The following is a 20,988-nucleotide window of genomic DNA, read 5'->3' as shown; positions in this document are numbered from 1 at the left end:
TGGTGCGGAGACCGCCAGCTCGACCCAGTTAACTGCCCGGATGGTACAGTGCTGGAGTTCCTGCAGGCTCTCCGCAGGGTTGACCCACTCCACCCTGAAGGTCTACGTGGCGGCCATGGACCCCTCTCCTAGGGGTCAAGACTCACTCCTTCTGAAGTTTGGCCATTGGACGGGTTGTCCCCGAATTCTGTCATGCTACTTCTCTTGCTTTAGCTGTGATCTTCCTCACTAGGCAGAGATTTGAAAGTCTGGCAGCGTGGGCATTCTCGTTCCCCATTCGTTCTTGACGCAGCTCGAGTTCCTGAAGAGGAACGTCTAAGGTTACGTATGTAACCCTGGTTCCTCGAAGGAACAAGATGCTGCGTCGCAGTGCCACACTTCCGGCATCTCTGGCCGGCGCTTGCTTCATCCTTTGAGGCTGATTATCGGCTTCGCCGCTCATGCTTTTATGCTTCCTGGTCTCTGACGTCACCCGGCTATGACGTCTCGCCCTTCCATTGGATTGATTATACACGTTATTCAGAGACGCCATGCTGTTCTCAACGCAGCGGTCTCGTTCCTTCGAGGAACCAGGTTACATACGTAACCTTAGACGTTTTCACTATATGAGTGAGAAAGGGGACAATACTAAATATTCTAGAGGTCAGAAGGGTAAGAACAATATAAACCCAACAGTATTCAGTCTGTTTGCTTAGGCTGCCATTACTATTATTATTATTATTGTTGCTGGCTGGTAGCAGCCTTGTGCTGTGGGGCTGTTTTTCAGCAGTGGGGACTGAGGGGCTCGTCAGAGTAGAAGAAAAGCTCAGTGCACCAAAATATTGAGAAAGTCTTAATTAAAACCTAGTTCAGAGCATTCAAAACCTCAGGTAGACTGTAATGTAGGTAGAAATTTCACCTTCCAACAGGACAATGTCCCTAGGGAGGATTATAGACAACTCTGTGAATGTCCATGAGTGGCCCAGCCAGAGCCTGGGCTTGACCCAATCAAATATTTCTGGAATAACCTGAACACGTGTGTCTGCTCCCATCCAACCTGACAGAGCTTGAGAGGTGAGAAGAAGAATGGCAGATAATTTCCAAATCCTGATGTACAAAGCTTAGTCATGGTCTAACGGTTAGAGAGTTGGACTCATAATCCTAAGGTTGTGGGTTTGAATCTCGTACCGGCAGGGATTGGAGGTGGGGGGAGTGAGTGTCCAGCGCTCTCTCCCACCTTCAATACCACGACTGAGGTGCGCTTGAGCAAGGCACTGAACTCCCAGCTGCTCCCCAGGCGCTGCAGCATAAATGTATGCACACTGCTCCGGGTGTGTGTTCACAGTGTGTGTGTGTTCACTGCTCTGTGTGTGTGTGCATGTTGGATGGGGTAAATGCAGAGCACTAATTCAAAGTAAGGGTCACCATACTTGGCAACGTCACCTTTCTCTCTTGAGGCAGTAAAAGTGCTTTTGCTTAGTACCGAGTTAAGGGTTTGAATATAATATAATAAGTGGTTTGACTGAACCGTTTCCCTTAAATGTCCATTTAATTTGACGCTTCGTGTCGGGGTCCTGATCACTCTGTCTGGTTTATTCTGAGATAATAACCGGCTGGATATACACTATCAAAAATAATAATAATAAAAAAAAAATCTTATTTTTTTGTGTGTGTATGTTTGTTAAATAATAATAATAATAATTAAAGCTGCAAGCAGCATTTACCGGGGTTCAAGCATTTAAGGCCTCTGAGGTAGTCACAGTCAGACACATGCACTGAAATTAAATGATTAAACTAGTTTTTCAGAGTTTAGATGTCATTTTCAGGTTTCACTGTAATCATAATGTGGCAAACATTTAAAAACTGATATATATGTATAAACAAAATGGAAAACTTAAACTCAATGAGATTTAAAATTTTGTAACTGTGTTTTTTGATTGTTTAGGCATGAATTAATGAATCCTTTCAACAGTACTGTTTAACTTAGCTGAATGAGCCCATTATTGGTCTTCCGCTGCCATCTAGTGGTTATAAATTGCATTTACTCAAACAACAATGTGTTTTTAAACATAACTGTTATAGTGTTATTTTTTTTTTTGCCAAATCTCTCTTAAATTTTGCATGCTTGTTTAGAATGAAATTATGCATTATTTTACAGTTTTGATAATTTGTGGGCTTTCTTGTTTGTATTAATAGGCCTTTGTGTACACTATGCAAATAACATATTATAAAATTACTGGTTTATAGTTGTCCAAATGCAATTGTTCAACATGTTTTTGATAATTATTGACCTTCAGAGTCTAGAGAATTGTACTTCAGTGGTGTTATTGATTTTCAGCTTAAACCCTATCACTAGTTTGCCAAAGTAACTTTTTAAAATAATCTTGAGTATTTAATTAACAGCTTTATTGACAACATTGGTCCCAGAGGCAAAGTTGTTCAGAATGAGGAGATCTATCATATGATATGAAGATCTAGTGTTTTTGAGTGAATATATGAGCATTTTCAAACAATTTGAGGGCATTTACCATATAAATCTTGTGTTTTGAGACCTTTTCTACTGTTATAGCGCCACCTATGGTCCGATCTTCATGAAACTTTGCATGCTTGTTAAGAGTCACCTGTTACATGATTTCACCAAGTTTCATAAAGTTTTGAGTTTTAGTTTAGGTTTTATAGGCTTTGGGGTGTGTTTGGCCACACCCCTTTTCTAAATTACCCCTTTAAAGCCAACCAAAGTACAAAATTCAACATTTTTTTGATAATTATTTATCTTGAGAGTCCACAGAATATTACTGCAGTGGTTTGGTTCCAATCGGACAAAAAACCTAGGACTAGTTCGTAAAAGTAGCTTTTTAACATATTTGTGAATAACAATTGAACGATTTGATTGAAAGCAATAGTTCTTGAGGCAAAGTTGTGCATTATGAGGAGATCTATCAAATGATATGCATATTGTGTTGATATGTGAAACACCACGTGATTACAGAGCCATAAAACTCGTTAGCGCCAACTAGTGGCCGATTTCTTTCAAAATTCTTACAGACCTTAAGGTTCATGAGTCGAACGTACCCAGCGAGTTTCGTTCCGATCAACATCTGTTAACCCTTTCAAATAGGTGCCTAAAATTTTTTGGCCAATGGCGGCCATGTTTTTTGAGATATGCAAATTTCCTCATAGGTACTTGTGCCCCTTCAGACCAAGACACTGCATACCAATTTTCAAGTCGATCGAGCCAACGGTTGCCTAGTTATAGCCGTTTATGTGTTTTTTCTTTTTATAGCGCCCCCAAGTGGCAGAGGTCTGCAATTTTTTTTATTTGACCAAAGTTTTAGCTCATAAAAATGTTCAGCAAGTTTGGTTACGATATCTCATTTCATTCATGAGTTATAGCCTGTTGCGTAAAATTGGTCCTCGACTTTCGAACATTTTGGCATCCCATTACGACAGTGAGTCGAAATTTCTACTTTTTTTTAATAATTATTGATATTCACTGGCCAGAGAACATTTCTGCAGTGGTTTGGTTCAGATTGGGCGAAAAACCTAGGACTAGTTCGCAAAAGTAGGTTTTGGACATACGTCAAATTTGCGAAAAAACGAGGCCTCCTAGACCCAAAATCAGAGTGACCGTTTTTCATTTCGCATGCCCCAAGGATTCCAGAAATGTTAAATTTTTGGCTCTATCACAAGCGCTTTAGGGGCTATTAGCTAAAACGCATTTTCGATCACTGTAGCGCCCCCTATTGGCCAATTGGGCTGAGACTTTGATAGGTTCTCCCCAAATTGAGCTCTATCACCTGACCAAGTTTCAAGTCTCTAGGCCTTACGGTTTGGGCTGCACGTTCAGTTTTAGGGGAGAAGAATAATAATAATAATTAAAGCTGCAAGCAGCATTTACCGGGGTTCAAGCATTTAAGGCCTCTGAGGTAGTCACAGTCAGACACATGCACTGAAATTAAATGATTAAACTAGTTTTTCAGAGTTTAGATGTCATTTTCAGGTTTCACTGTAATCATAATGTGGCAAACATTTAAAAACTGATATATATGTATAAACAAAATGGAAAACTTTAACTCAATGAGATTTAAAATTTTGTAACTGTGTTTTTTGATTGTTTAGGCATGAATTAATGAATCCTTTCAACAGTACTGTTTAACTTAGCTGAATGAGCCCATTATTGGTCTTCCGCTGCCATCTAGTGGTTATAAATTGCATTTACTCAAACAACATTGTGTTTTTACACATAACTGTTATAGTGTTATTTTTTTTTTGCCAAATCTCTCTTAAATTTTGCATGCTTGTTTAGAATGAAATTATGCATTATTTTACAGTTTTGATAATTTGTGGGCTTTCTTGTTTGTATTAATAGGCCTTTGTGTACACTATGCAAATAACATATTATAAAATTACTGGTTTATAGTTGTCCAAATCCAATTGTTCAACATGTTTTTGATAATTATTGACCTTCAGAGTCTAGAGAATTGTACTTCAGTGGTGTTATTGATTTTCAGCTTAAACCCTATCACTAGTTTGCCAAAGTAATTTTTTAAAATAATCTTGAATATTTAATTAACAGCTTTATTGACAACATTGGTCCCAGAGGCAAAGTTGTTCAGAATGAGGAGATCTATCATATGATATGAAGATCTAGTGTTTTTGAGTGAATATATGAGCATTTTCAAACAATTTGAGGGCATTTACCATATAAATCTTGTGTTTTTGAGACCTTTTCTACTGTTATAGCGCCACCTATGGTCCGATCTCTATGAAACTTTGCATGCTTGTTAAGAGTCACCTGTTACATGTTTTCTCCAAGTTTCATAAAGTTTTGAGTTTTCGTTTAGGTTTTATAGGCTTTTGGGTATTTTGGTCACGCCCCTTTTCTATATTAGCCTGTTATAGCTATCCAAAGGACAAAATTCAACATTTTTTTGATAATTATTGATCTAGAGAGTCCAGAGAATATTACTGCAGCGGTTTGGTTCTGATCTGGCTAAAAACCTAGGACTAGTTCGCAAAAGTAGGTTTTTAACATATTCTTGAATAATTAATGAACGGTTTGATTGACATCTTCGCTCCCAGAGGCAAAGTTGTTCAGAATGAGGAGATCTATAATATGATCAAGTGTTTGTGTGAATATATGAGCATTTTCAACCAATTTGAGGCCATTTACCATATAAATCTTGTGTTTTTGAGACCTTTTCTACTGTTATAGCGCCACCTATGGTCCGATCTTCATGAAACTTTGCATGCTTGTTAAGAGTCACCTGTTACATGATTTCACCAAGTTTCATAAAGTTTTGAGTTTTCGTTTAGGTTTTATCGGCTTTGGGGTGTGTTTGGCCACACCCCTTTTCTAAATTACCCCTTTAAAGCCAACCAAAGTACAAAATTCAACATCTTTTTGATAATTATTGATCTAGAGAGTCCACAGAATATTACTGCAGTGGTTTGGTTCCAATCGGACAAAAAACCTAGGACTAGTTCGCAAAAGTAGCTTTTTAACATATTTGTGAATAACAATTGAACGATTTGATTGACAGCAATGGTTCTTGAGGCAAAGTTGTGCATTATGAGGAGATCTTTCAAATGATATGCATATTGTGTTGATATGTGAAACACCACGTGATTACAGAGCCATAAAACTCGTTAGCGCCAACTAGTGGCCGATTTCTTTCAACATTCTTACAGACCTTAAGGTTCATGAGTCGAACGTACCCAGCGAGTTTCGTTCCGATCAACATCTGTTAACCCTTTCAAATAGGTGCCTAAAATTTTTTGGCCAATGGCGGCCATGTTTTTTGAGATATGCAAATGTCCTCATAGGTACTTGTGCCCCTTCAGACCAAGACACTGCATACCAATTTTCAAGTCGATCGAGCCAACGGTTGCCTAGTTATAGCCGTTTATGTGTTTTTTCTTTTTATAGCGCCCCCAAGTGGCAGAGGTCTGCAATTTTTTTTATTTGACCAAAGTTTTAGCTCATAAAAATGTTCAGCAAGTTTGGTTATGATATCTCATTTCATTCATGAGTTATAGCCTGTTGCGTAAAATTGGTCCTCGACTTTCGAACATTTTGGCATCCCATTACGACAGTGAGTCGAAATTTCTACTTTTTTTTTGATAATTATTGATATTCACTGGCCAGAGAACATTTCTGCAGTGGTTTGGTTCAGATTGGGCGAAAAACCTAGGACTAGTTCGCAAAAGTAGGTTTTGGACATACGTCAAATTTGCGAAAAAACGAGGCCTCCTAGACCCAAAATCAGAGTGACCGTTTTTCATTTCGCATGACCCAAGGATTCCAGAAATGTTAAATTTTTGGCTCTATCACAAGCGCTTTAGGAGCTATTAGCTAAAACGCATTTTGGATCACTGTAGCGCCCCCTATTGGCCAATTGGGCTGAGACTTTGATAGGTTCTCCCCAAATGGAGCTCTATCATCTGACCCAGTTTCAAGTCTCTAGGCCTTACGGTTTGGGCTGCACGTTCAGTTTTAGGGGAGAAGAATAATAATAATAATAATAAAAATCCTAACAAAAACAATAGGGTTTCAGCACTGCGTGCTTGAACCCCTAATTAAAGCTGCAAGCAGCATTTACCGGGGTTCAAGCATTTAAGGCCTCTGAGGTAGTCACAGTCAGACACATGCACTGAAATTAAATGATTAAACTAGTTTTTCAGAGTTTAGATGTCATTTTCAGGTTTCACTGTAATCATAATGTGGCAAACATTTAAAAACTGATATATATGTATAAACAAAATGGAAAACTTTAACTCAATGAGATTTAAAATTTTGTAACTGTGTTTTTTGATTGTTTAGGCATGAATTAATGAATCCTTTCAACAGTACTGTTTAACTTAGCTGAATGAGCCCATTATTGGTCTTCCGCTGCCATCTAGTGGTTATAAATTGCATTTACTCAAACAACAATGTGTTTTTAAACATAACTGTTATAGTGTTATTTTTTTTTTTTGCCAAATCTCTCTTAAATTTTGCATGCTTGTTTAGAATGAAATTATGCATTGTTTTACAGTTTTGATAATTTGTGGGCTTTCTTGTTTGTATTAATAGGCCTTTGTGTACACTATGCAAATAACATATTATAAAATTACTGGTTTATAGTTGTCCAAATGCAATTGTTCAACATGTTTTTGATAATTATTGACCTTCAGAGTCTAGAGAATTGTACTTCTGTGGTGTTATTGATTTTCAGCTTAAACCCTATCACTAGTTTGCCAAAGTAACTTTTTAAAATAATCTTGAATATTTAATTAACAGCTTTATTGACAACATTGGTCCCAGAGGCAAAGTTGTTCAGAATGAGGAGATCTATCATATGATATGACGATCTAGTGTTTTTGAGTGAATATATGAGCATTTTCAAACAATTTGAGGGCATTTACCATATAAATCTTTTGTTTTGAGACCTTTTCTACTGTTATAGCGCCACCTATGGTCCGATCTTCATGAAACTTTGCATGCTTGTTAAGAGTCATCGGTTACATGATTTCACCAAGTTTCATAAAGTTTTGAGTTTTCGTTTAGGTTTTATAGGCTTTGGGGTGTGTTTGGCCACACCCCTTTTCTAAATTACCCCTTTAAAGCCAACCAAAGTACAAAATTCAACATTTTTTTGATAATTATTGATCTAGAGAGTCCACAGAATATTACTGCAGTGGTTTGGTTCCAATCGGACAAAAAATCTAGGACTAGTTCGCAAAAGTAGCTTTATAACATATTTGTGAATAACAATTGAACGATTTGATTGACAGCAATGGTTCTTGAGGCAAAGTTGTGCATTATGAGGAGATCTATCAAATGATATGCTTATTGTGTTGATATGTGAAACACCACGTGATTACAGAGCCATAAAACTCGTCAGCGCCAACTAGTGGCCGATTTCTTTCAAAATTCTTACAGACCTTAAGGTTCATGAGTCGAACGTACCCAGCGAGTTTCGTTCCGATCAACATCTGTTAACCCTTTCAAATAGGTGGCTAAAAATTTTTGGCCAATGGCGGCCATGTTTTTTGAGATATGCAAATGTCCTCATAGGTACTTGTGCCCCTTCAGACCAAGACACTGCATACCAATTTTCAAGTCGATCGAGCCAACGGTTGCCTAGTTATAGCCATTTATGTGTTTTTTCTTTTTATAGCGCCCCCAAGTGGCAGAGGTGTGCAATTCTTTTTATTTGACCAAAGTTTTAGCTCATAAAAATCTTCAGCAAGTTTGGTTAAGATATCTCATTTCATTCATGAGTTATAGCCTGTTGCGTAAAATTGGTCCTCGACTTTCGAACATTTTGGCATCCCATTACGACAGTCAGTCGAAATTTCTACTTTTTTTTTGATAATTATTGATATTCACTGGCCAGAGAACATTCCTGCAGTGGTTTGGTTCAGATTGGGCGAAAAACCTAGGACTAGTTTGCAAAAGTAGGTTTTGGACATACGTCAAATTTGCGAAAAAACGAGGCCTCCTAGACCCAAAATCAGAGTGACCGTTTTTCATTTCGCATGACCCAAGGATTCCAGAAATGTTAAATTTTTGGCTCTATCACAAGCGCTTTAGGAGCTATTAGCTAAAACGCATTTTCGATCACTGTAGCGCCCCCTATTGGCCAATTGGGCTGAGACTTTGATAGGTTCTCCCCAAATTGAGCTCTATCATCTGACCAAGTTTCAAGTCTCTAGGCCTTACGGTTTGGGCTGCACGTTCAGTTTTTGGGGAGAAGAATAATAATAATAATAATAAAAATCCTAACAGAAACAATAGGGTTTCAGCACTTCGTGCTTGAACCCCTAATAAAAATCCTAACAAAAACAATAGGGTTTCAGCACTGCGTGCTTGAACCCCTAATAATAATAAATACATAAATAAAAATAAACTTGGCTACTTGTTAATATTAATGTTACTTCCTACAAAAATACTTACTATATATGGTCTTTTATTTATACATTTATTTTTTGAACGCTGAAAGCCTTTAATGCAAAAAATCTTTTTCTTAAAGAGTACCTTTGTGTTTTCCAGTTTTAAGCTCATTTAAATATCATTTGGGCAAGATTAGTTGCATAAGATATTAAGGCAAATTTTCAGAGAATTTATGTTTAATATACTGTGAGAGTATTTTATTTTGAGGCAATGGCATATATATTATATTATTATTAGGGGTTCAAGCACGCAGTGCTGAAACCCTATTGTTTTTGTTAGGATTTTTATTATTATTATTATTATTATTCTTCTCCCCTAAAACTGAACGTGCAGCCCAAACCGTAAGGCCTAGAGACTTGAAACTTGGTCAGATGATAGAGCTCAATTTGGGGAGAACCTATCAAAGTCTCAGCCCAATTGGCCAATAGGGGGCGCTACAGTGATCGGAAATGCGTTTTAGCTAATAGCTCCTAAAGCGCTTGTGATAGAGCCAAAAATTTAACATTTCTGGAATCCTTGGGTCATGCGAAATGAAAAACGGTCACTCTGATTTTGGGTCTAGGAGGCCTCGTTTTGTCGCAAATTTGACGTATGTCCAAAACCTACTTTTACGAACTAGTCCTAGGTTTTTCGCCCAATCTGAACCAAACCACTGCAGAAATGTTCTCTGGCCAGTGAATATCAATAATTATCATTTATAATATAATAATAATATAATAATTATGCCAAAATGTTTGAAAGTCGAGGACCAATTTTACGCAACAGGCTATAACTCATGAATGAAATGAGATATCTTAACCAAACTTGCTGAACATTTTTATGAGCTAAAACTTTGGTCAAATAAAAAAAATTGCACACCTCTGCCACTTGGGGGCGCTATAAAAAGAAAAAACACATAAACGGCTATAACTAGGCAACCGTTGGCTCGATCGACTTGAAAATTGGTATGCAGTGTCTTGGTCTGAAGGGGCACAAGTACCTATGAGGAAATTTGCATATCTCAAAAAACATGGCCGCCATTGGCCAAAAATTTTTAGGCACCTATTTGAAAGGGTTAACAGATGTTGATCGGAACGAAACTCGCTGGGTACGTTCGACTCATGAACCTTAAGGTCTGTAAGAATTTTGAAAGAAATCGGCCACTAGTTGGCGCTAACGAGTTTTATGGCTCTGTAATCACGTGGTGTTTCACATATCAACACAATATGCATATCATTTGATAGACCTCCTCATAATGCACAACTTTGTCTCAAGAACCATTGCTGTCAATCAAATCGATCAATTGTTATTCACAAATATGTTAAAAAGCTACTTTTGCGAACTAGTCCTAGGTTTTTTGTCCGATTGGAACCAAACCACTGCAGTAATATTCTGTGGACTCTCTAGATCAATAATTATCAAAAAAATGTTGAATTCTTACTTTGGTTGGCTTTAAAGGGGTAATTTAGAAAAGGGGTGTGGCCAAACACACCCCAAAGCCTATAAAACCTAAACGAAAACTCAAAACTTTATGAAACTTGGTGAAATCATGTAACAGGTGACTCTTAACAAGCATGCAAAGTTTCATGAAGATCGGACCATAGGTGGCGCTATAACAGTAGAAAAGGTCTCAAAACACAAGATTTATATGGTAAATGCCCTCAAATTGTTTGAAAATGCTCATATATTCACTCAAAAACACTAGATCTTCATATCATATGATAGATCTCCTCATTCTGAACAACTTTGCCTCTGGGACCAATGTTGTCAATAAAGCTGTTAATTAAATATTCAAGATTATTTTAAAAAGTTACTTTGGCAAACTAGTGATAGGGTTTAAGCTGAAAATCAATAACACCACTGAAGTACAATTCTCTAGACTCTGAAGGTCAATAATTATCAAAAACATGTTGAACAATTGCATTTGGACAACTATAAACCAGTAATTTTATAATATGTTATTTGCATAGTGTACACAAAGGCCTATTAATACAAACAAGAAAGCCCACAAATTATCAAAACTGTGTAAAATAATGCATAATTTCATTCTAAACAAGCATGCAAAATTTAAGAGAGATTTGGCAAAAAAAAAAATAACACTATAAAAGTTATGTTTAAAAACAAATTGTTGTTTGAGTAAATGCAATTTATAACCACTAGATGGCAACGGAAGACCAATAATGGGCTCATTCAGCTAAGTTAAACAGTACTGTTGAAAGGATTCATTAATTCATGCCTAAACAATCAAAAAACACAGTTACAAAATTTTAAATCTCATTGAGTTAAAGTTTTCCATTTTGTTTATACATATATATCAGTTTTTAAATGTTTGCCACATTATGATTACAGTGAAACCTGAAAATGACATCTAAACTCTGAAAAACTAGTTTAATCATTTAATTTCAGTGCATGTGTCTGACTGTGACTACCTCAGAGGCCTTAAATGCTTGAACCCCGGTAAATGCTGCTTGCAGCTTTAATTAGGGGTTCAAGCACGCAGTGCTGAAACCCTATTGTTTTTGTTAGGATTTTTATTATTATTATTATTATTCTTCTCCCCTAAAACTGAACGTGCAGCCCAAACCGTAAGGCCTAGAGACTTGAAACTTGGTCAGATGATAGAGCTCAATTTGGGGAGAACCTATTAAAGTCTCAGCCCAATTGGCCAATAGGGGGCGCTACAGTGATCGAAAATGCGTTTTAGCTAATAGCTCCTAAAGCGCTTGTGATAGAGCCAAAAATTTAACATTTCTGGAATCCTTGGGTCATGCGAAATGAAAAACGGTCACTCTGATTTTGGGTCTAGGAGGCCTCGTTTTTTCGTAAATTTGACGTATGTCCAAAACCTACTTTTACGAACTAGTCCTAGGTTTTTCGCCCAATCTGAACCAAACCACTGCAGAAATGTTCTCTGGCCAGTGCATATCAATAATTATCAAAAAAAAAGTAGAAATTTCGACTCACTGTCGTAATGGGATGCCAAAATGTTCGAAAGTCGAAGACCAATTTTACGCAACAGGCTATAACTCATGAATGAAATGAGATATCTTAACCAAACTTGCTGAACATTTTTATGAGCTAAAACTTTGGTCAAATAAAAAAAATTGCACACCTCTGCCACTTGGGGGCGCTATAAAAAGAAAAAACACATAAACGGCTATAACTAGGCAACCGTTGGCTCGATCGACTTGAAAATTTGTATGCAGTGTCTTGGTCTGAAGGGGCACAAGTACCTATGAGGACATTTGCATATCTCAAAAAACATGGCCGCCATTGGCCAAAAAATTTTAGGCACCTATTTGAAAGGGTTAACAGATGTTGATCGGAACGAAACTCGCTGGGTACGTTCGACTCATGAACCTTAAGGTCTGTACGAATTTTGAAAGAAATCGGCCACTAGTTGGCGCTAACGAGTTTTATGGCTCAGTAATCACGTGGTGTTTCACATATCAACACAATATGCATATCATTTGATAGATCTCCTCATAATGCACAACTTTGTCTCAAGAACCATTGCTGTCAATCAAATCGATCAATTGTTATTCACAAATATGTTAAAAAGCTACTTTTGCGAACTAGTCCTAGGTTTTTTGTCCGATTGGAACCAAACCACTGCAGTAATATTCTGTGGACTCTCTAGATCAATAATTATCAAAAAAATGTTGAATTTTGTACTTTGGTTGGCTTTAAAGGGGTAATTTAGAAAAGGGGTGTGGCCAAACACACCCCAAAGCCTATAAAACCTAAACGAAAACTCAAAACTTTATGAAACTTGGTGAAATCATGTAACAGGTGACTCTTAACAAGCATGCAAAGTTTCATGAAGATCGGACCATAGGTGGCGCTATAACAGTAGAAAAGGTCTCAAAACACAAGATTTATATGGTAAATGCCCTCAAATTGTTTGAAAATGCTCATATATTCACTCAAAAACACTAGATCTTCATATCATATGATAGATCTCCTCATTCTGAACAACTTTGCCTCTGGGACCAATGTTGTCAATAAAGCTGTTAATTAAATATTCAAGATTATTTTAAAAAGTTACTTTGGCAAACTAGTGATAGGGTTTAAGCTGAAAATCAATAACACCACTGAAGTACAATTCTCTAGACTCTGAAGGTCAATAATTATCAAAAACATGTTGAACAATTGCATTTGGACAACTATAAACCAGTAATTTTATAATATGTTATTTGCATAGTGTACACAAAGGCCTATTAATACAAACAAGAAAGCCCACAAATTATCAAAACTGTAAAATAATGCATAATTTCATTCTAAACAAGCATGCAAAATTTAAGAGAGATTTGGCAAAAAAAAAAATAACACTATAACAGTTATGTTTAAAAACACATTGTTGTTTGAGTAAATGCCATTTATAACCACTAGATGGCAGCGGAAGACCAATAATGGGCTCATTCAGCTAAGTTAAACAGTACTGTTGAAAGGATTCATTAATTCATGCCTAAACAATCAAAAAACACTGTTACAAAATTTTAAATCTCATTGAGTTAAAGTTTTCCATTTTGTTTATACATATATATCAGTTTTTAAATGTTTGCCACATTATGATTACAGTGAAACCTGAAAATGACATCTAAACTCTGAAAAACTAGTTTAATCATTTAATTTCAGTGCATGTGTCTGACTGTGACTACCTCAGAGGCCTTAAATGCTTGAACCCCGGTAAATGCTGCTTGCAGCTTTAATTATTATTATTATTTTTATTTACTTATTTTAACCATAACCATCTTAATAACAAGACTAAATATAGTTTTATTCAAGAATATTTCTCTGAAAATGAGGTTTAATATCTCATGCAGATTGTTTAAAGGGACATTTAGAGGAGCCTTTTTTAGGCCTAAGAATAACATATAGAAACTGAGAGTAGTTCTCACTTCATAAAGTGTTTAGTTCATGTTTAAGTGTTAGCACACATGCATTAGTGGTCAGACCTGTGAACGTGTGGCACTTGAGAAATAATTATCAGATATAGTTCACCTTTATATCTGTGAGCGCATTAACTCACACCCATGGCTCTTAATAGCACTCAGACCCACACACAGGCCACAGCCTCGCTCTCGCTCTGTCTGTCTAATATTCAGTCTGTACACACAAACACACATGCGCCCGGGCACAGATGATGAACGGGGTGTACAGTTATGTCTGGATTCAATGGGCCACAGCTGTACAGATTTGGATTGTGCAAATACGAAATATAGTTCAGGGCTAAAGTATTTATTCCCATAGTGTCACAATGCATAATGCAGGACACGTGGTGTTGTTCCAGATCTATCTGCTTGCAGCTAGATCATAAATAAATCAGTTACTGAGAAAATGCAAAGTATAAATACCTAATGAAATACTGATAATATGCTTATATATACTCAAGAAAAAAAAAAACATATATATAGTGTTCCTGTTGCTCAATTGGTAGAGCATTGCGTTATCAAGCGCAAGGTTGGGGGTTCGATTCCCCAGGAAAACATGATAGGTAAAATTTGATGGATTAAAGCATCTGCTAAATGCATACATTTATAAATATGTGTGTGTGTGTGTGTGTGTGTGTGTGTGTGTGTGTGTGTGTGATAAGTTTGTTATTATTAAATAATCTTTTTTTCCAATAAATTCTAATTTAATCCAATCACTTCAAATTTACATTATAAATATTGTTGAAAAGCAACTGTATATAAAATAGCTCCATACAATTATTGAGCAGGCTCAAAACTAAACTTTTTAAAATATATACCACAAAATCCTAGTATTTACATTGCAAGGAAGGAGGAGTGATCTTTGCATGAGAACTCAGGTTTTCTTCAGCAGTGTTGAATGACTGTGATGTGATGAGTTTTGTGATGTTTGACAGAGACAGGATCCCGTGGCCTGGGGACCAGAGTTTGCTGAGATGTCTCGTGATGTGCTGAACATTCGCTACACCCTCCTGCCGTATTTGTACACACTGATGTATGAAGCCCACGTGCACGGAAACACTGTGGTCAGACCCATGCTGCACGAGTAAGTGTCCATCATTTAGTTGATCCTCCAAAGAAAATCATTTGCTCACCCTCATACAATTTCAAAACCATAAAAAAAGGAAGAAAAGTTTAAAAACTGTATGTGACTTTGAACAATTTAGAAATGTTTCTTCTTGGTTATGCAAACATTAAGGGAACATTCCATTTTAGAATTTTGCAAACATTGTGCGAATGTTACCTTTGAATGTGTCATTTAAAAACTCTCAAAAATTCTACTAAAACATGAAAAATGTGTATGGGTCAAATATGAGATGTCACATTTTTTAGAATGCATCAAATACATTAACAAAAGGGATCATTATAAATGCAAACAGCATCTTAAATCATGTCAAGTGTCTACTTTAATGTTTCAAATAACTTCTGTGGAGATAAAATGTCCAAATATGGATGAAATAATGTTCCACTGCATTCAGCATAACAAAAATATGTACATACAAATGAAACAACATCTTTATTCTGACCTTTACATGTTAAAATACATTTATAAAAAAACAATAATAATAAGTGAACATCAAATTTATAATATTGTAAATTATTAAAAACTTGCTGCTGACAAATGGGTCAAACCTAGTGGATGCTCAGAAAAATAAATGAATAAAATTAAACAGGGTGCATTCTAATGTCTGAAAAAAATTAAAGCTGTGTTATACTTTTATTGTTTTGATGCTTGAGAACCCTTTTTTATCTTTGAGTCATAAAATGTTTTTTGGTAACGTTTAGAGAACATTATTAAATACCACACAACTTTGAACAAACATTTTATTGACGTTACTTAAAGTACTTGTTTGTAACTTTGAGAGAACTTTGCCAGAACGTTAGTGAAGTTCTGTGAATGTAACGAGGTCTGGGAGTAAATGATGACAGAAGTTTCCTTTTTGTGTGAAATATCTCTGTAAGACCTTCATTCATGTCCTGCTCCTTCCAAATATATCTTCATTACACCATCTTTTCTTTCTGACACTATTTTCAGTCCATCCTCTCGTTTCAATTACATTTCCCCTAAAGTATCATGGGAATGACTAATCAGAACTTGGACCAAATGCTCTGTGTCTGTATTGGACTTATATTACTGTATCTTGATATCACTACTCTGACCCATCTATCCTTCCTCTTCCGGAATCTGCTATTTTGTTCAGCATCTCAACCTCTACATGTTTTCATTTCTTTCTCTATATTTCCCTCTTGCTCATTTTTTGTTCTCTCCCTCATGAACTGTACAGTGTTGAGTGGATGATGTTCTCAGTACTGTGTTCTTTACTGTAGGTTTGTCACAGATGAAAAAACCTGGGGCATTGACAAACAGTTCCTCTGGGGTCCCGCTCTTCTAATCACACCTGCTCTGGACCTGGTATGAAACACCCTGGCTATATTACTACACTAATGTAATACTACATTAGTTATAATTTGAATACTCAGTCAGTTAGGAGATACTAGGAGATAGTTCTTATTATTTTTTGGGTCATTATTTATGACTTTTGTTTCATTAATTTTTTTTTTTGTGAAGGGCGTCACTGTGGTCAAGGGATACCTGCCAAATGGCGTCTGGTACGATTACCACACGGTAAGCATTTTACCAACATGCAAGTAAGCATTTTATTAGTAAGCGTTCAATTCAATTTAACAACCAGTCATAATGAAACTAGTTTCTGAAACAAATTCTGCCTGCGGTACATTGTCCTCTATATATTGGAGCCTCTTATCTTCTTGTATGTGATTTATCATCCAGGGTAAAGCTATAAGAACAGGAGGAGAGTTTGTGGATATGGATACACCGTTAGACAAAATTAACCTGCATGTGAGAGCAGGCCACATTCTTCCCTGGCAGAAACCAGAGAACAACACGCACTACAGGTGAAGAGAGGCTACATCTGTGTTAATACCTCTTCAATGGGCCATTTTGCTTTACTTGCATAGGCTTCTTGCCCCACAAACAGCCAAGTTTTCTTTTATATCCCCATTTTCCAATTTCTCCTCTTTTAAGAGATCTCACACTGTTGTTTATCAAGATGAGCAAGTGCCTGAACACTGAATAATTATTATTATGTAAATGTGAGTGGCTGTATGTTTATACAGTACAGTATGTTGTATGTTTGTTTAATGTGTTTTGTTTTTTTCTTGTAGTCGTCAGAATACTCTTGGTCTGATTGTTGCTCTTGATGATGGAGGTGCAGCAAAGGGATCCCTGTTCTGGGATGATGGAGAGGGAATCGGTGAGTTTTGTTTGGTCGTGTGTCCGTAGGAATGGGAATCATGGGGAATTTAATGGTTTTGACTCCGCTTGATGTTTCCAATTCCATTAATGATTTATTCAACCCGCTTCACTGGAAATATGTGGAAATACAACAATTCTATAAAATGATTACATTGCTTGTTGCAGCATTTTGGGACACTTTAAAAATGAAATGTTCAGGGAGTAGTGCTAAAGCTGCATTCATTATTATCAAAAACATACAAAGCTAACTTTTGCAACGTTGGTTCTTGGTTGCATATATTGTGGCAGTTCAGAATTTAAATGTCCAGTAAGTTACACTAAAAGGTTCATGCTCTGTTGCGTTTGACAACACCTACACTAACACCAAAGTTAAACCTTAATGACAGGGTTAATAAAATAGATAAAAACTATTTCTTTTTTTCTATACTTAAAATAAAATATTTTGACACTTAACCAGCTCCATATGGATTTGCTGATGTAGTAAACTTGTTCTGTAGCGCACCCGGTACAGCATTGCACTCATCATGCACTATGGTAAAAGCATTCTGGGGGTCATTACATAGTATTGTGCAAAGAAACACGTGAAAATAAGTCTTGATTTACCACTAATCTGCTCCTGTAACTTGTGTGAAAAGGAATAAATGTTGTTAGAGAATTACTTCCAGTGGTTTTCATTTTAGTTCAAAACTGCAGTGAATTCTAAGTATAGTATAGGCGTGTTTTTGGAGTTTAGCAAAGAAACCAATGAGCCTGTGTTGGATTTGTTAATTTAAATTTTCTCATAGTTAATACTATCATGGTAAAATACAGTATTTTATTTTAAAGTCTTATCAGCAATGCAATCAGTAAAACCCTGTTCTGAAAGCATATATTTATATATTTGTATTTGTATGTTGTTATTTATTTTTATGTAGATAATTCTAAAAACATTTATCACAGTGGCTCCTCTCTTCTTGTCTATTCTTTCTTCTTACAGATACTGTCCAGAATGGCAAATACCTCTTGACATCTTTCTCTGTGTTTGATGTAAGTTAATATGTTTTGAAGAGTGCAGTGTGCAGTTCTTTGGGATTTATTTGGACTGTGGTCATTAGAACCAATAGGGAGTCCAAGATTGTCCATCACACTTGAAGCCAAACATCTGTGGCCACTCTCTATTTATAAACAAATCCAGATCCAAAACTGTTTCATGCTTTAGCAGCTCAAGGCCACTTGGCCCAGGTCAGAGCTCTCTGGACATCCTGTGGGTTTGATGGCGTACTGTATGTGCTGAGATTATTTGAGCGGTGGGGAAAACACGGCCCTATGGAGTTGAGAACTGTTTGTAAAACGAGGTCAGACTCAGCTAGGTTGAGTTGTCTCACCACAGATGTTACATAAATACTGAAACAACTACCTTCTGTTATTATTCATTCTGTTCTACTAATATCTAAGTGAGAGAATCTTAAGAAATCGGTCATATGTTCATTATGTCCATTTAATGTACCAGAATGTTTTAATGTCAGCCCTAATTATTTGTAAATTGGCATGTGTGTGTAACAGCTGTGCTGTGTGATTATGTTTATAGCGCACTCTTACCAGTGAGGTTTCTATGAATGGGCTGGCCGAGGCTGACAGACTGACCCTGGGTGTCGTGAGGGTTTGGGGAGTAACAAGCAGTGTCACTCAGGTTACCATGACAGTGAATGGGAAACCTGATGCCAACTTGGTTTTCAAATATAACCCTGAGGTGAGGTGGTTCATGCAGACATATACTTTACCATTCATTTACCATTCATGCTGTCAAAACCACTGATACAATTATTAAAAATGGTACTTTTCATGTGGAGTGCTGCTTAATATATATATTCAGTTTTATTAAATTGAAAATATATAAGTAAATAAATCATGTGACCTTGTAATGTTTAAAAATATAAAATACCAGGTAATTGTATAAATTTTATTTATACATTTTTGTAATTTAGTCATTTTAAATTGATTGTTTTTGAAGCTCTGTATTTGCCATGTGTTTGCCGAGTATGTTGTATATTACATTTATATGACTATATGAAATGTATAAATGCTTGTTATTTATATTGAAAACTATTTAATTGTAATATTTCTATGAATAATTAAATGATTTAAATGTAAAATAGTTTATATTATATGTAAGATATTTTCCTAGTCCTCCCTACCTTTGCCCATGCACATTGAGGTTGATAAAATAGAGAAGTTTACATTCTCCTGGACTGTTTAAAAAAAAATCTTTTAAAAGTTTTATGTGCATCGACCGCACCATTTCTATTAATAAGACTGCAGGCTGGAGTTCCAGAGCCTGAGATTTATACGAGTCATGAGAAGAATCGAAGGGGGGGGATGACAAACAAACTGTGTGCATGTGAATCTGAATAACTAGTGTTCCAGCCCACACCAAATCATTTATCTTTCTTAGTATTTCCCGACTGCATAATAAGTCTGAAAGAGGCAAGGCAGCTCCATCTGTCTCCATGTGTGTGTTTGCCCTCAGCGGCGTATGTCAGATCAGAGGTGGCGTTTCCCAACGATCCGCTCGAATATCTTTTATTTTTCTTCATCATGCTATTATGAGGTCATTGACTGAATTGGTCTGTAATCACACACGCGTTTAAACTCTTAAAGGAATAGTTCACCCAAAAAATGAAAATGTACAGTTAAATGTACTCACCATCAGGCCATCCAAGATGTAGAGGAGTTTGTTTCTTCATGGGAACACATTTGGAGAAATTTAGCATCCCATCACCTGCAGTGAGTGGGTGCCGTCAGAATGAGAGTCCAAACTGTTGATAAAAAACATCACAATAATCCACAAATAATCCACACCACTTCTTATGAAGTGAAAAGATGCAAGTTTGTAATCCATCAAAACTGTTGTTTCTGGTTAAAACATATCCATGATATAGCTTTCTCCAGTGAAAACGTTGCCTCATCTGAATCAGCAGAGAAATATGCACAGATCAACCATCATTTACAAACAACAAGAGTACGAAACAGAGCTGAGGAAATATGTTGGTGGATTTTGATGTGAAAGGAATACAGGAAATGGACTTTATCACTGGAGGAGGAGTTATGGATTATGGACTCATGTTTTGGCCAAAAACAAATGTTTTAAGCTAAAACACCTTAACAATGGATTTGTTTTTACAAAGATATGCAGCTTTTGGCTTCACATGATGTTAAGAGATGTACTGGTGTGATGTGGATTACTTGTAGATTATTGTGATGTTTTTATAAACTGTTTGGACTTTCATTCTGACGACACCCATTCACTGCAGATGATCCATTGCTGAGCAAGAGATGTAGAGCTAAATTTAGCTTTCATTTTGTTTGGAAAATATGCTTTTTTCTGTTGGATTAACTCTCTCTTCCTTTCCCTCAGACTCAGGAGCTGAATATTGACGCTTCATCACAATCTCACACCATCGAAAAACCTTTCAAAATCACCTGGAACAAAACTTAGTCATGGACACAAGTCTACAGAGAGCAGCTTGAGACAAGAGCAATCAAACGATTGTTTACGTTTTTATTTATGAATTTTCAGTCAACTAGTAATTTATTTAACATTTCTGTTGGAAGCTTTTTATGGATATCGTCTGGATTTAAAATATGAAATTTTTTATTTCTAAAATAAATGTCTGACGTTGTTTTTGATTTGGATCTGATTTTAGAAACTATAAGTGGTTGTGCAACTTCAGGCTGGACTTGGAAGGGTGGATCTGTTATGCCGGCATTTGGGAAAGTGGGAATATAATGATAACCCTTAATTATCGACAATCACAGCTTTTTAACGAGAGAACCTCTTAGTGGCGGTGATGATGATACAATAA

The 20,988-nt window shown here is 36.4% G+C and overlaps 1 protein-coding gene across 1 annotated transcript in view; it reads left to right on the top strand.

The window, feature by feature from the left end:
• The window catches only part of LOC132101734 (sucrase-isomaltase, intestinal-like), a 67,912-nt gene extending 47,146 nt beyond the window's left edge, over positions 1 to 20,766 (top strand). The window contains exons 41-48 of the mRNA XM_059506911.1: positions 14,766 to 14,914; positions 16,198 to 16,282; positions 16,439 to 16,495; positions 16,661 to 16,785; positions 17,056 to 17,144; positions 18,123 to 18,172; positions 18,714 to 18,875; positions 20,541 to 20,766. Coding sequence (XP_059362894.1) covers positions 14,766 to 14,914; positions 16,198 to 16,282; positions 16,439 to 16,495; positions 16,661 to 16,785; positions 17,056 to 17,144; positions 18,123 to 18,172; positions 18,714 to 18,875; positions 20,541 to 20,621 — 798 coding nt within the window. The 3' untranslated portion in view covers positions 20,622 to 20,766. The remainder of the gene's footprint in view (positions 1 to 14,765; positions 14,915 to 16,197; positions 16,283 to 16,438; positions 16,496 to 16,660; positions 16,786 to 17,055; positions 17,145 to 18,122; positions 18,173 to 18,713; positions 18,876 to 20,540) is intronic.
• The last annotated feature ends 222 nt before the right edge of the window (positions 20,767 to 20,988 follow it).

The sequence above is a fragment of the Carassius carassius genome, chromosome 23, assembly GCF_963082965.1.
Source record: "Carassius carassius chromosome 23, fCarCar2.1, whole genome shotgun sequence".
Classification (NCBI taxonomy): Eukaryota; Metazoa; Chordata; class Actinopteri; order Cypriniformes; family Cyprinidae; genus Carassius; species Carassius carassius.
The sequence above is the reverse complement of the archived record's forward strand: the minus strand, read 5'-3'. Positions and strand labels throughout refer to the sequence as shown.